The 15,726-nt window shown below is 30.6% G+C and overlaps 1 protein-coding gene across 23 annotated transcripts in view; it reads right to left on the minus strand.

Annotated features, from left to right (window-relative positions):
- The window catches only part of LOC114334878 (troponin I), a 58,459-nt gene extending 48,157 nt beyond the window's left edge, over nucleotides 1-10,302 (minus strand). For 8 of the 23 annotated variants that reach the window (XM_028285008.2, XM_028285007.2, XM_028285002.2 and 5 more), the window contains exons 1-3: nucleotides 10,171-10,302; nucleotides 7,446-7,481; nucleotides 1,276-1,404 (exon numbers count right to left, since the gene is read on the minus strand). In XM_028285008.2, coding sequence (XP_028140809.1) covers nucleotides 1,276-1,404; nucleotides 7,446-7,460 — 144 coding nt within the window. In that variant the 5' untranslated portion in view covers nucleotides 7,461-7,481; nucleotides 10,171-10,302. Of the gene's footprint in view, nucleotides 1-1,275; nucleotides 1,405-2,459; nucleotides 2,478-7,436; nucleotides 7,482-10,170 lie in introns of all 23 variants that reach the window. The other 15 variants (XM_028285000.2, XM_028284998.2, XM_050645751.1 and 12 more) reach the window with 7 other exon arrangements.
- Between the last annotated feature and the right edge of the window lie 5,424 nt (nucleotides 10,303-15,726).

Consider the following 15,726-nt stretch of genomic DNA (forward strand, 5'->3'; position numbering starts at 1 on the left):
CAAGAATCGAAAAACCGACTACAGTATTTCATCGAGAAGAACCAAACTTACTGTTGACATTTTTGCAGACGATATTGATCTTATAGGAAATACAATATTAAGGATAAAAGAGACGTTCGCCAGGTTTAAAACAAAAATAAAATATATATATGAGCCTCAATAACTGAAACATGTTTACATAGAATCGGACAAAACATCACCATCGCTGACTTTAACTTTGAACGATTTAAAGAATTTAAGTACCTTGAAACAACAATAACTGAAGACAATAATGGATCTCAAGAAATAAATAAGGGGATACAAGCCGGCAACAGATGTCTTTATGCCTTTTAAAATCTATTGTAATTGTAGGATATTATGCCCCTTAAAATTAAAACACCTAACAAGACAAACAAAGATACAGCTTTATAAAACAATTATGCGACCTGTAGTTATGTATACTAGCGAAACAAGGACGACAACAAAGGCAAAAGAAGAGCGATTACGAGTGTAAGAAAGAAAATACTAAGGAAGACCTTTGGACCTGTACCTGATGAAGCAGCAGGACCATATAGGACAAGAACTAACAAAGAACTCGAAGAACTGTGTCGAGACTATAACATAATAAAATAAATAAACTCCGGAAGACTCCAATAAGCAGAACACCTCAGAAGATATTTTGACGAAAGAATAGTAAGGTTGTATGGGAAGAAGTCCCAACTGGAAGCAGACCATGTGGACGACCTCGACTCCGGTGGCGAGATAATATAGCAGGAGACCTTAAAGATATGGGCATGGACAATTGGACGCAGATTGCTTAAGAGGGAGAGAAAGGGAAATGGAGGAATGTTGTCAATTCGCCTAAAACCCATGGAGGGTTGTAACGCCATGGACTAAGTAATTAAGAAGATCAGATTCTTATGGACCTGGTCCGTAAGATAGGGGTGATACAATGGACTCGCAGTAGGAGGTCTTAGTGTCTGAAGGGCTCACAAGTAGGCCCTGCCCTAATGTACCATAACCATAACCAAGTAAGTAAGAGTAAGAAATATAATATTTTAAACATAAAATGACAGAGATAATTAAAGTAAAACAAAAATGAAAGCTAAATCGTCCGAAAATTGAGCAACTGGACAAGAACATTGCAATAGCTGAAAAAAGTGTTTAACTAGATCATATATAAATTTCTTTGGAGAACTAGAATGTAAAAAAGACATTCTCGAAAGATACAGGAAATAAATATAATATTTATTTTCAAACTAAGCATCAACTTGACTGTTATAAATAGATACTTACCCTAAGTTTCTTCTTTCTCTCAGGGGTCATGAAACCTTTCTTGGCCTTCTTGGCTTTTGAGGCCTCTTCCATACGAGCCCTGACCTCGGCCCTTTTGCGTTCAATTTCGGCCTGTTTCCTCTTCTTTTCCTATTTGGGTATTTAAACATTTCGATCAATAAATGCGTTTTGGGGATAAATATTCAAAATAGAAAACAGAACAAAATTCAGAACTGCTGGTTAAAAGGGGAACAGTTCAAATTTCACTTCTCAAAGAACAATGTTTGTTTGTTCAATGACAGCTTCGGACAAGTTAGTTCTTAGCAATAGTGGATATTAAGTACGTTATACGCTGAGTTTTTTTACAAATGAAAAAATGATGGCAAATACGGATAAATCTAATAATATCGGAGACTGTAATTTCAGATATTATTAGTAGCGGATCATTATGCAGATTGATAATTGTCACACAACCGTATTTTATTTCAATCGAGAGAACAATAGTTTCTCATAACTGTCCTAATTACTATTTCTAATTGCTCTATAAACAAGGCCTACTTGTATACAGGAACCGCCACGCTAGTAGACACACAGGCACATTGAGCTAATACAGCCCTGGATCCTTCAATTGTTGCACTGTTTACTTTTACGCCGAGAAATAAACAGATTGATCCTACATAGAAAAAGTCCACTGACGTAAAAGAAGTATTGAGTTGGAGAATATTCGAGATGTCATGGAATAACCCAGAAATGTTTAGTGACGTCTAGAACGTCAGAAAATGTATATTGATAAAAACCTAGGGAGTTGACAGTTTATGGAACAGTTGTATTTGAAGTTTACAATTGTCATTATGTTAAAGTTGTAAAAGTATATTGTTGGTGTTTAAATAAAGTTATTTTAAAGCAGAGTAACAAAAGGTACTATTGTAACTTTATATCAATTATTATTAATTATCTTGACAGTCACATGACAAGACACACATTAAAATCACATGTGAGAGTGGGTCGTATTAGCCCATAAGCCTAGCAATTAGGTACCCATGTGTCTACTAGCGTGGCGCTTAGGTTATAGCTGTATACTATAGATATTCTATTAAGAAACTTTGTTTAATGCATTTAAATATAAGAAAATACTTCTAATTCTGTTCTGTCTATAAAAAACTTTTAGTTCTGTTTTCTATTTTTCTTTTCTGTTGTTTACGTGCCTCCTCCAGTTTCTTTCTCTGAAAAGAAAAACAAAAAGAGAATTAGTAACGATGCAGATACTTGGATAAAGTTATGATAGTATTAACATTGACGTAAACATGATACATTTGTGGCAGATCTTAATTAATATGAAATAAGTTAATTATACTTTTCTAACTCATAATTAAAAAAAATTATGCATTATTTAAAAAGTTAGTATTACTTTAAACTGTTACAGAAAATGAAAGAATAAAGAAAGGTCAGGACAATTGTTTCATATTGCAGAAGATTGAAAAACCTTCGCAATGCTTATCGCCACTGTCATATAATGGCACGTGAAAAAGAAGAAAGCAAAGGTACTTCAAAAAGCAAAACAATTAAATGTTTCTAACAGCAAATGCGGAATGGATATTAATGGATATTTAAAAAGACATAACGAAGAAGAAGAGCATAATAAAGTTATAAAATTAATAAATAAATAACCAGACATAATATATTATTATGTTTGAAAAAGAATAAAAATAATAAGGAATAAAAGAAACTATTCCAAAACATACTTAAGGAAACACCTATTTTCTTCTTTGTGTACCTTGCTTGTTTTCAAAAGTTGGCTATGGTCGTATTAACAAGCTGATGAAGTGTTTCTCGGTCGGCAGCTATATGAAACAATTCCTCAACCGTTCGACCTGTCCATTGTCTAGCTAGCTAGTGTTATCGTTTTTCTTCTTCGATTTTGCCCTGAATGATCAACAGGAGTAAGGGATATTTAGGTCATCTCGTTATATGACCGAAGTATTGAACCTTCCTCATTTTTATGATCAATTCTCGCTCTTTGTGCATGACCCCTAGCACACGTTCGTTAGAGAGACACGTCGAGAGAGAGAGAGAGAGAGAGAGAGAGAGAGAGAGAGAGAGAGAGAGAGAGAGAGAGAGAGAGAGAGAGAGAGAGAGAGAGAGCTCGATAGAACACATATCAATAGACTGCCATACAAGGTATTTACTGCACAACTGAGGATTGAACAAGAAGAGATCCTAAAACTATCAATAAGGAAAGTGTTGACCTTCGTTGATGCCTTAAGACTTGTTAAGGTTTAATGGGAAAACAAGGTATGGTACAAAGTTATTACGACCAATTGCCCGAGATTAACGAGTTTACCTGGACTAAGAAGAAGAAGAAAAAGAAGAACCGTTTAAGTTTAAACTTAAAGATTTTTATTGAAGTATGTAAGTATACTAAGTACATATACAATTACTAATATAACCCATTATTATAACAAGCTCCTCCTAAAAAGTAAATAAGAAGTAAGTTAAATCTCTTAACTTGAAAATTATAATTAACTATATATTCTTTTTACATTTTATTTTGATGATATTTTTAGTATGCAAATGTATTTTTTTATCAAAACGACTTAAAACCAAACAAATGAAATTTAAAAACAAGTGTACTAATGATTTTTGGGTGTTATTCTTTCTACTCTACCATCTACAGCTACGGACTAGCAACACAACAAAGGCACATTTATAAATGATACAAATATTACAAAGCAAAAACTAAAACTCCTGTTAGCACATACCAAATCTACTTACACTAAAATACTTTATAACATTCTAAGTATAAATAATACTACAGCCCCTTTCTCAAAGATGCTTTTACAGCAAAAACTGATGCAAAAGACAGCTCAAGAAGCGTTTCTAACTATAGTAGAAATATATGTTTTTTTATTTGTAATTTAAGCGCTTTCTATATATCTACTTGTCTTTTAAGTAGACTCCTTAAATATAAACTACAAGTTTAAAAGTTTAAAAGTTTAAAAGTTTAGTTTTGTTTGAGCATGCAATGGATAATTACCTTTTAAACTCGAGAAAGACGACTGCATATGATGTAATACTGTAAAAATAAAAAAAGCACATAAAAAAATTTTAAAGGTTTAAAAGCTTTATGTATAATGTATTAAGCTTTATGTATTTCCTAGTAATCAGTGTTGGGAGTATAATCAAGACATACATCAGATCTTTATAAATTTCAAACATGCCTATAATATAATCGATCTTCAATGATATGCAATGGTTAAGGTTGGCATACCTAATAAACTATACTAAAATTACAATAAAGATGCACTAGAAGTAAACAAACCAAGACGCATGAAATGTTACTAGCAGCACTCCCAAATCATGATTTACATTGTATACACATTGTAAATTCCAAGTCATGATTTACAAAGTCATCATGATTAATACATAGTAAATCATGATTCAGGATTGCTCCTCGTAACATTGAAGTGTCTTGGTTTGGTTATTTCTAGTGCATCTTTATTGTGATTTTAGTATAGCTACGGTAACGCAAATGTGTGTAAGAAATTGATTTACACAAGAAATAGGACGGAAAACATCAAATATTTTTGCGTAAACTCTGGACTGAAGTAGGTAGATCCGTTGTTCCCATTGTTGTTTAACCTGGCCTTCGAAGATATACATTTTTTTCCGAAAATCAAACCAGACATATCTGTTCGGGGAGCAAAAATCATTTTCGCTTTTGCCGATGACGTAGATACAGTAGCACACTCAACATTAGAAGTTAAGGATATTTTCTGGAGCTTTGAAGAAGCTGCATTAAATATCGGTCTAAAAATAAATGAAGACAAAACACGTTTCAAACCAAGAATGACGGCGAAAATGTTACTATAAAAGTGGTTAAAGAGTTTAAATATCTATAAGCAACAATCACTAATGACAATAAAGTGTAGCAAAAACTTGAAACGCGAATAATAACAGATTTTTCTGTGCAATGCAATATCTAATTAGATTAAAACTTCTCCCACGAAATGCAAAAATCCAGATATACAAAACCATAATATGATCAGCAGTAACGTATGAAAGCGAAACGTGGATGCTAACCAAAGAATAAGTAAATGCATTGCTGATATGGGGACATACATTCTTCGAGTATTATACGGCCCTTCAGAGGTAGTGTTTAAAACAAATGGAGGCGTAGACATAGCAACGAGTTAATAGTCTCTGTTCGGAAGGGAAAACATAGTGAGGTATATAGAAGTAAATGTGATGGTTAGGACATGTGATATGAAGTAAAGACAATCGTATTATATTATGTTTTGGGAACGACCAGATTTTATAAGGTCTGTAGGATGGCCTAGAAAATGATGGAAGGCAGAAATTAGAGAGAATCTGCAGAAAATGGGAGTGGTGCAATGGGAAATAGTAGTATAGGACCGATAAACAAGAAAGGCGAAACACGAACAGTTGTAACACCATTGATGATTATGAGTAATAATGATTTTTTATGTATTTATGATCCCTTTAAACTCAAATAAATACGCAACTGACTTACTAAACATATTTTTTAAATTACAGATTATATATAATACAATACTGTAGAAAAACAAACCATTAATCCCCAAAGAATTAAAATTAAAATATATTTTCTTTACTGTTAGTTGTAAGTTGCATTTGAAAAATTATGTAACATGATTTTGAAAATAAGGCATCCTACTCTTGATAGTTAGTTTCGAAAACAATGTAGTATTCCAGCGAATAGTAAATAGTGTAGTGGATACTGAAATAGGGGAAATTTACCCCCAATAAGGTCCAAAATTAAAGATAAAAATGGTTGAACTATCAAAATTATAAATTATAAATGACACGAAACTTGAACCATAGACAGACAAATTCAACCCAATAAAGGAAAATAAACCCACTAGCAGGAAAATAATTAAACTTAATGAATATAAGTTATTATTTATGACTTTAACCTTCCGATGACCAACCTTTTTTTGTTACACGGATGACCAAGGAAGGGGGGAAATGACCCCAGGTCAAAAATGTCAAATATGACAATTAACAAAAAAATGAAGTTTTTTTATGGCATGGACTTTATGTCATTCAGCCAATCACAACATGAGTATCAGTGTCATGTGTAGTGTGTATGTTGAGTAAGTGTCTTGTTACTTTGCAAAGTCGACGTAATTAGCGTAAAACTACTTGGAATTACACATATTAGACGGTATTTTACTAAACATCAACTTCAGAATATATTTTTTATTCGTAAAATATAGGGAATTTTTTTTATTTCAAAATATGATATCTAGAATGATATTAAAGTCAAATAAAGAAATAATGAGTTAAAAATTGAAAATACTTTTGAATTTATTAAAGAAAAACATACGCTTGGGTCACAATTTCCCCCGCTTGGTCATCCGAAGGTAAATATACATAGTTTGAGTTTATCTTTTTTATGTGTTTTGGTTGATGTTTCACTAGAAGTTCCTCCCTTCCCTACAAGGCAAGTTCACCGACCCACAAGGCAAGTTCACCGACCCACAAGGCAAATGTTTAGATCCACCACTGCTTTATATAGAAAATTAGACAAAAAAATTAATAAATAGATCAAACATAAATCAAAATAAACCAGAATTCAAATAGTTCAGAAAATAAGAAGAACTTAAAGAAAACTGCTATATTATCAAAGCTTCTTCTTCGTTTTTTATTCTAGGCGAATCACCTGTTTAAACTTGATCCACCTATTCGATGTTTAGATTTTCTGAAGAAATACAACATTGACAATATTTGGCAATATTTTGACAAATGAAATCCTATTTACTACATAATCTAACTATATATGAAAACGAACGAAAACATAGTATAGAAAGATATGGTTAAAAAATATAAGTAGCAAATTAAAACAGTGAAAGTTGGTACACATAAGGGATAATAAAATAGACCGGTGAATTTTCAGTAGCACATACTTATAAATTGTCTCATTATGAATGGATCTGTGGTTTAAAACGAAATTTAAGACAATTAATAATAAAAAAGGAATTCTTTCAAAAGGTAAATACGTAAATAGTTTTAAAAAATGTTAAAATTTTCTCTATACTCAATAAAATGATGTAAATTGTCTAAAGATTTAATTAAACTTTTCTAATTATAGTTGACTTTGTTTTTGCAATATTTTCCAAACATATAAAAAATCTTTTGGATACATACCTAACCTCATCGTCCGCCATGTTGGAAGTGTTTTAGTTGTTCTGAAAAACGTACAAAATTGAATTAGTAAAAGTACTGAATAAAATGCAAATAAAATAATAGAATTAAACCAAAAGAGAGCGACACTGGATTACTGATCTATTTTTATACAATGGCGTGCGCGTATCATTTTAGTTAAAAATAGCAAGTTTTGGCCCAAATCCAAAATAACTGTAGTCTATTTTCCCATCACCGAATTTGGTTTCCCGTATATAAGATGTTTACTATCGAATTACTTAATAATTCTTAAAAAAAAATGTGTTTTATAATATAATAAAACTTTAATTATTTCTTGATTATCAAATGATATATTTAAAACTTTAAAATTAATCTGAGGCCTCCAGTTTTTTATCAAGTATCCTACAATTTAGTTATAATCCTGTTATATTCGGCATTAATTTAGTCTCAACTTAATCTCCAATATATCAATTTCCTCAGAGATTAATTAACATACTATAATTATTATAACCTAACTAAATTTATGGAGAGGATTTTTAAAGGATATGTCATAATTCATACTTGAAATAGCTCTTATTAGTTTTGAAATAAAAAACGACAGAATATGATAAGGAGTAGAAATCACTTTATCGAAATTTTGGTCTTTAAATTAACTCTAAACTTTAAGAAAATATATACAATTTATGGTAAACTCAATAAGCCTCTAAATAAAACTATTATACAAAGCCAATAGCAAAAATAGTTCTATTAAGAGTGAAATAACTCATAAAATTTATTTAAAATACATACACTAATAAAAGACAAAAAGTAAGAAATCTTTTAAAAATTGGAACGATTTGAACGAAGTACAAATTCAAAAGCAAAATTCAGGTTTTATTTCTTTGTCAAAATCCGTAATTTTAAACGAAGTCCCAGAAACCAATAATCATAGTTATTTAATAAAACGTGAAAATGAGGAGATTGGAGAACGTAAACCGTTTGAAACATGATAAAAAATAACTTGAGTAGAACTAGTACACAAAATAAATAAAATTTCAAGAAGAGAGGATCAGAAATGGCCTATAGCATTGCTCTTTAAGTTTATACACAAATACGTGTCAAATAACTACTTAATTTGGTAATGAAACAGAACAAAAATTTCATAATCAAAATTGGAAAATTCAGTCACATATAAAATAACTGCTTCTTCTTCTTCGAGTGCTGCCTCAATAATTAAATTGCTAATAACTCTGAAAAAGCTTGTGCCGTATTATGCTGTTTATACATTTTTAAAAGTATAGAATAATCTATTATTTGTATTTTTCATCTAGAACAGTTTTTTACTCTCAATGCTGCAAGTATCTTTGGTTTTACCTTGTGTAATATATATCGGTATGTTTCAAAACATGTTCCAAGTATACTTGCCATTAAGTTATTTTAGTAAACCTTAATGTTAATCCTATTGCAAAGTCATTTGTATTTGAATCCTTAAGTTTAGAGAGGTAAACATACTGAAAAGCCGGTATAATAATTAAAGGGACAATATATTAAAATTTATTAATTTCTACCTGTGCAGGAAACTTAAGCACACCATTTAAATACAATTGACTTTGTAATAAGCTTAAGATTAGGGTTTTCTAAAATTACTCGATGGCACATATAACTTGTTTTTCGTGTTATATCATAGATGAGGTTTTTTTTGTCCATTTGTTTTAGTAGTCTGTCATTGGAAATTTTTGCTAGCCAAAATATTTTCAAGGTTCGATGTGTTCTAGTTTATTTAAGCTCAGAGTTTATTCAAGCTTTTTAGAGCAGCTGTAAACACAATACAAATATCATGATGATCGCCAACCTTCCAAAGATTCCAGCACCTTAAGAAGAAGAAGAAGAACTGTGAGTAGCGTGCATATGAAACGAAAAGGCACTGGACTAAAAAGACCTTAATCATGGTGTCTATTGCTTAAAAATCCTTATTAACGGATAAAAGAATCGTATTCAAATTAATATACAATGCATTTAAAACTAATGATTGTAGTGTCATCAACATATATCTAGGCAAATCATCAAAGGTAGAAATAAAAAGCATAAATAAACGAGATGAAATTTAAATGTATTATAAATGTAAACGAATTTTATCAACCTCCTACTCTATTCTAAAAAAAGTTTAAAATTCCGGCACTGCTTCACCTCTTAGCTAAGATTTAAAAGCGGGCATGGCTATTCCATTTTAAAAATAGTTATCTATTTTTAGCAGTTTCTAAAATACGGCGACTACACCTACTAAAGAGTAGCCATCTTTACTATACTAATCAAATCGTAAAAAGTCTTATCCATATTAAACTCAACAATTGCAAAAATAACCAAAATGAAATAAATCTACGCACTAATTTTGACATTAAAAAGTTGTCATTTGGGGAACATCCAAAGGATTACATTATTTTAGGATGCTCTAAAATACCTAATACTTTAATCAAATTAAATTATTTTTTGAGTACAATAGCTTGAATTGAGTAGTTCTATATCGCTATTAATAAAGTTAAATCTAGAGCTTTAAGTGTTATTGACATGTAGGATTTTATGTAACTCATTGGTGATCCCTAAAGTGTACACTATTATTTAAAGTTTTCTTACAGACTCCTGTCCTCGGGTAACGGATTCTACACAAAAATTAGCACTTTAAATGTTCACTCTGATAACCACAACACCGTAATCCACTAAATGCTTAACATAGCAAAATAATAAATTGAAATATACCTGGTCTCAACGATGGAAAATGTGAGCAGTCAACAAGGACTCAGTGCTGACTGTTGCAAATTTTTCTCTCGGATGCTGAGAGTTCCCTTCCCTGCTTCCCCTACCTTGCCGAGGAAATTTGTATCCAGCTTTTTGCTGTCGTCTATTTTTGAGGGAGCTTGACGCCAAAATTAGAATTTTCAGAAACTCGATATCCCGTCAGTAATGATCGAACTCTGTAGGTTGATGTGTAGACGGGACGAAAGCAAAAAATTTATTGTTTTCGGTGGAATTAAGTCTTAAAAAAATTTCCGTTTGCTTACAGAATCTGCTCTGGTTTACCCAGAGCATATTGATACCCCCATCAAATAAAATTACAAATAAATACATGTACACATAATAATATAATAATCAATACATGTAAATCAAAATGTAATTCCGTACAGGTTGGAACAAATTTTATGTGAAAGTTTAGGTGATATCAAATGATATTTTCAAGAAAGTATGTATGATTCATAAAAGAGGATCATCTTTTAAATAATGAAAATGGTTCATTTTGCACAAAATTTACTTTTTTAAACTTCTGCAGTAGTTCAGGTTTTTATGAAGGTTTTTACGATTTTTTTTGTAAGTAGAAGAAACAGTCTTTCATTTAAGACTTATTAAATTTAGTTTGACCCTTAATTTATTTAAATAATTGTAAATCAAGTTTGAAAAACAAATTTGCAAAAAATATTATTTGCATTCTAATTAAGCACTATAACACATTTTATTTTGTAGGAGAAGTTGCGCTATATTACCAGAAAACACAAAAAAAATAGTTAAAAAATTTTCAATAGTTTATGAAATATTTAATTTGTTTAAATATTACCATTTTTTCAGTTTCAAAAACACGGTTGTTGGCAACAGAGTATATACTTTTGTAAAGTCTCATTTTTTTGCTTGTATGTATACGATAAATGCATTAAGACATCAAAATTTCAATTATCAAAATGAGGTTTGAAAAATGTTGCAGTTTGTTTAAAACTTGTTTTTTACCAATATTAACATATACGTGCGTGAGTAGGTACATCAACCCCACTACTTATGTATTTTAACATATTTATAGTAAAAATTATTCAACATTTTGAAATATAATGATTGTCATAGCATCCTTAAGGGGTAGGAACAAAATATTGGTTCAATGCTATTTAAATGCATTTCTTTTTTTCGAATCATGAAAAAACTATTAAGTATTCCTGAAAAATTGAAACGCAGAATGAAAGATTACATTATTACCGAGGGCCAAAAGTCCCTGAAAACTTCTATAATGTTTATTTAAATAAGTTACAGGGGTGAAAAAAAAAAGAAAATTTAGTGTGATTTTTAATTTCAAATATTTCATTCAAAAGAATTTTTCAAATATTTCATTCAAAAGAAACTTTGTTTATTCTAAAAAACTTTCGACCATCGGTAATAATGTAATCTTTCATTCTGCGTTTAGATTTTTCAAAAATATTTATTAGTTTTCTAAGGATTCGAAAAAAATTAATGCCGTTTAGTAGCATTGGCCCAATATTTTGCGCCTACACCCTTAAATGAAAACTTATTTGCTTAAAATTGGTGGAGGAGCGATTTGCGATATCTCCGTTAATAATGGACCACTTTCAATATATTTTTTTTTAATTTCGGGTAGCATGAAAATAATAACATTTTTGCAAGAAATATTCATTAATTTGTTATAAACAATTTTTTCAGAAAATTTTTTTCTCTAAAAAACTAAGTAATTTTCTCTAAGTATTAAAACAAATTTTTATATTAAAAAATAACAAAATAGTACTGAATTAACATAAAACATTGTTAAAGAAACATATAAACTTTTTAGTCCTGTCGCCAGGGGGGGTACAACGGCCTCCTGTATTCAGATGGACTTACCCAAAATTTTTTTATGTATTTTGACCTGTAGAACACGAATTTTTTGGGTAACAGTTGATCCGGATGTCGATAAAATTGTTATAAACCAAGAAGTTGAGGAATCACATAACAGCGATTTCTCGCAAAACAAAACATTTTTTTGTATTTTTTGAGCCATTCTAACCAAAAAATGTTCCTACAAATTTTTTCGTAGGATGCATAGTTTTCGAGATAAACGCGGTTGAACTTGCAAAAAATCTAAAAATTGCAATTTTTGAACCCGAATAACTTTTGATTAAAAAATAAAATAGCAATTCTGCTTACCGCATTTGAAAGTTCAAGTCAAATTATATCGGTTTCAATTATTTGTATTGCTAAAAATTTATTATTTTATTGTTAAAAAAAGCTATAAACACCTAGTGCTTGAGTGATGTTTTTAATGATTTCTCATTTAAAATCGAACGAGTAGGTAGGAGAGCTAAAAGTGCAAGCGAGGCTATTTCTACGTAGCATGCATTAAAACGCATGTATTAGGCACGGGAAATACTATGTGTTTATAACTTTTTTTAACAATCAAAAAATAAATTTTTAGCAATGCAAATATTCAAAACAGATATAATTTGACTCAAACTTTTAAAGGCGGTAAGCAGAATTGCTATTTTATTTCTTATTCAAAGGTTATTCGGGTTCAAAAATTGGAATTTTTCGATTTTTTGAAAGTTCAACCGCGTTTCTCTCGAAAACTATGCATCCTACGAAAAAACTTGTAGGAACATTTTTTGGTTAGAATGACCCAAAAAATACAAAAAAATGTTTTGTTTTGCGAGAAATCGCTGTTATGTAATTCCTCAACTTCTTTGTTTATAACAATCTTATCGACATCCGGATCAACTGTTACCCAAAAAATTCGTGTTCTACGGACCAAAATACATAAAAAAAACTTGGGTAAGTCCATCTGAATTAAGAAGGCCGTTGTACCCCCCCTGGCGACAGGACTATTTTTTCTTGGTACAATAATAAAATATATTTTACACATAATTTTATAACAGGTAGGTACTAAGTAAACAGTGTTGTGTTGTACCTGTACTGTTGGCACGGAGAAATTTGCGATAATACTCGTATAGTTGAAATAGATTTGAGTGAAAATTTCAATTATAATGACAATAGGTAATGATGATAAATTATGTATCTAATGATGAAAATCAATGACGATATGAATTAAATTTGTTCGTCAAATATCTATGTATAAATTAATATTAAATATTAAAAATGTATACATATTATATTATAAAATTTTTACTGTACTTCTTCTTCTTCTTCTTCTTAAAGTGCCTATCCGTTCCGGATGTTGGCGATCATCATGGCTATCTTGACTTTGTTTACCGCAGCGCAGAATAGTTCAGTGGTAGTCGTGTTATACCACTTTCATAAATTTTGAAACCAGGAAATGCGTCTTCTTCCCGGTCCGCTTTTACCATTTACCTTCCCTTGGAGAATCAGTTGGAGAAGGCCGTAACGTTCTTGATTTCTCATTACATGTCCTAGATATTCTAATTTTTGTGTTTTGATGGTTATGAGAATTTCACACTCTTTCCCCATGCTACGCACGACTTCCACATTAGTAATTCGGTCAATCCAGGATAACGTAAGATGCTCTTATAACACCACATTTCGAAAGCTTCGAGCCGATTCATAGATGCAACAGTTAGTGTCCACGCTTCCATTCCGTAGAGTAGAACTGTGAATATGTAGCATTTCAACAGACGGTATTTTGTTTTTAGTGATATGTCTCGACTGTTGAAAATGGGTCTCATTCTGACGTACGCTGGTTTCGCTTTTATTATTCGCTGTTAATTTCTATTGAGTGGTCCCATTGGCTATTTAAGATCGTGCTTAGATATGTATATTGCTCAACTCTTTCGATATTCTGTTGGTTGATTGTATGTAAGTTGAGCGTTTGGTATTGGTTTTTTACTAATTGTCATAAATTTGGTCTTCTTTATGTTAAGAGCTAGTCCGTATCTGTTGCTGACTTCTGTTATACGATTTGTTGATATCTGTAAATCACTCAGAATATCGGCAAAAACTATAGTGTCATCTGTATATCTAATGTTATTCAACCATTTACTGTACCTTTCTGTTATAAAGCCTATACAATTACGTGAAAAAAATACATTATATTATTGTACCAAGGCGACGGTTAAATTGCAAAACCTCGTAAGTCAGTTTTATGTAACTTTAGAGGAGAGACGAAAACGATTTTGGCTTCTTTATGTAAGATTCAATTTATTCGTTTTTTGTGAGTAGGGTTCTTTTTAGGTAACGATTACATTACCATTAAGTAAAATTCAGTAATATTTTTTTTTTTTTAAAAGCGACTTACAAGGTTTTGTAACTTAAAATTTTAAACTATCGTTAAACTTGCGAGGTTTTGTCTCATAAAAACTTACTTACGAGGTTCTTGTAGATGTCGCTAGTATGACATTGTATATGTATACCTTAAGCTACGTAGAAAAACGTTGCAAAACAATGTTTAAGACGCAACAAGGGAAATCGGCCAAAATCGCTGTGAGTGGCGAAATTTGAAAAATCATATTTTGGAAACTGTAAATCGTAGAGACTTCTACTAAACTTCATTTTAAAGAGGAAGGATGGAAGTTTTTTTCTGTGAAGCGATGCCTGTACCTATATCCCCGTGGAAAAAAGTTATGGAGCAATAAACAAAATTTCTATCTTTCATGTTTTTTCTTACTTTCTTTTGAATCTAATTTTGTAAAAAAAAATATATATTTGACTTTAAGATATGATTTTTCGATAGTAAATTTAACCTGGAACAATTTTCCTGTAGACATGTTTGTACCAAAAGTGCATAGAACTCACCCTAATTCGCCCTGTGCCTAGGGACTAATTCACCCCTTTCTCAAAAACGCACCACTTTAAATGGTAGCACTCCACGGGTTTTTCATATTTAGAGATCCATTGACCATGTTAAACAATAAAACCCCGTTAACGTTGTAGTTTCTTTCTAAAATACATAATCAATAGCGTAATATTAGAAAACATTGTTTTAATTGTTTATTATAAAAAATTAATAAATATTTCTTACAAAAAAGAATCAGCAAAAGTTATTATTTTTATATGCTACCCCAAATTAAAAAAAAAGATCCACAATAATGTGGTCCATTATTAATAGGGGAGTGGTTAAGAAATGGTTAATAAACAATATATTAAAAAGTTCTACTCGAGAAGTGGCTGCTTCATTTTTTATTAAACAAATGAACTGCGAAATTAGATGTTTTTTTAAATAACTCAGAAAATATAAATTTTAGAAAAAAAACTGACTTGACCATTGAACAATTCAGAAAATTTTACAAAAAAAAACCTTATATAAAGATTTTTCTAAAATTACATCTATAGCTTCTATAATTTTTTATTTATAACGCTAAAGTCACCCTTCTCACAAACATTGGCGCACTGTAAACTGGCGTTCGGCGAAGTGCACGGTTTAGTTATGTTAATGTTATTCTTTAACTAATGGATCAAATGAAATTTTACAAACTGCAGAAGAAGAACAATTAAGCTATCTTATGGTTATATTAGAAATAAATAAAATGTTAGGCCTTTATATTTATATTAAATAAAAAGTTTACATAATTTAACTTTCAAACATCTTGCTAAACGAAG

Source organism: Diabrotica virgifera, chromosome 3 (assembly GCF_917563875.1).
Source record: "Diabrotica virgifera virgifera chromosome 3, PGI_DIABVI_V3a".
Taxonomy (NCBI): domain Eukaryota; kingdom Metazoa; phylum Arthropoda; class Insecta; order Coleoptera; family Chrysomelidae; genus Diabrotica; species Diabrotica virgifera.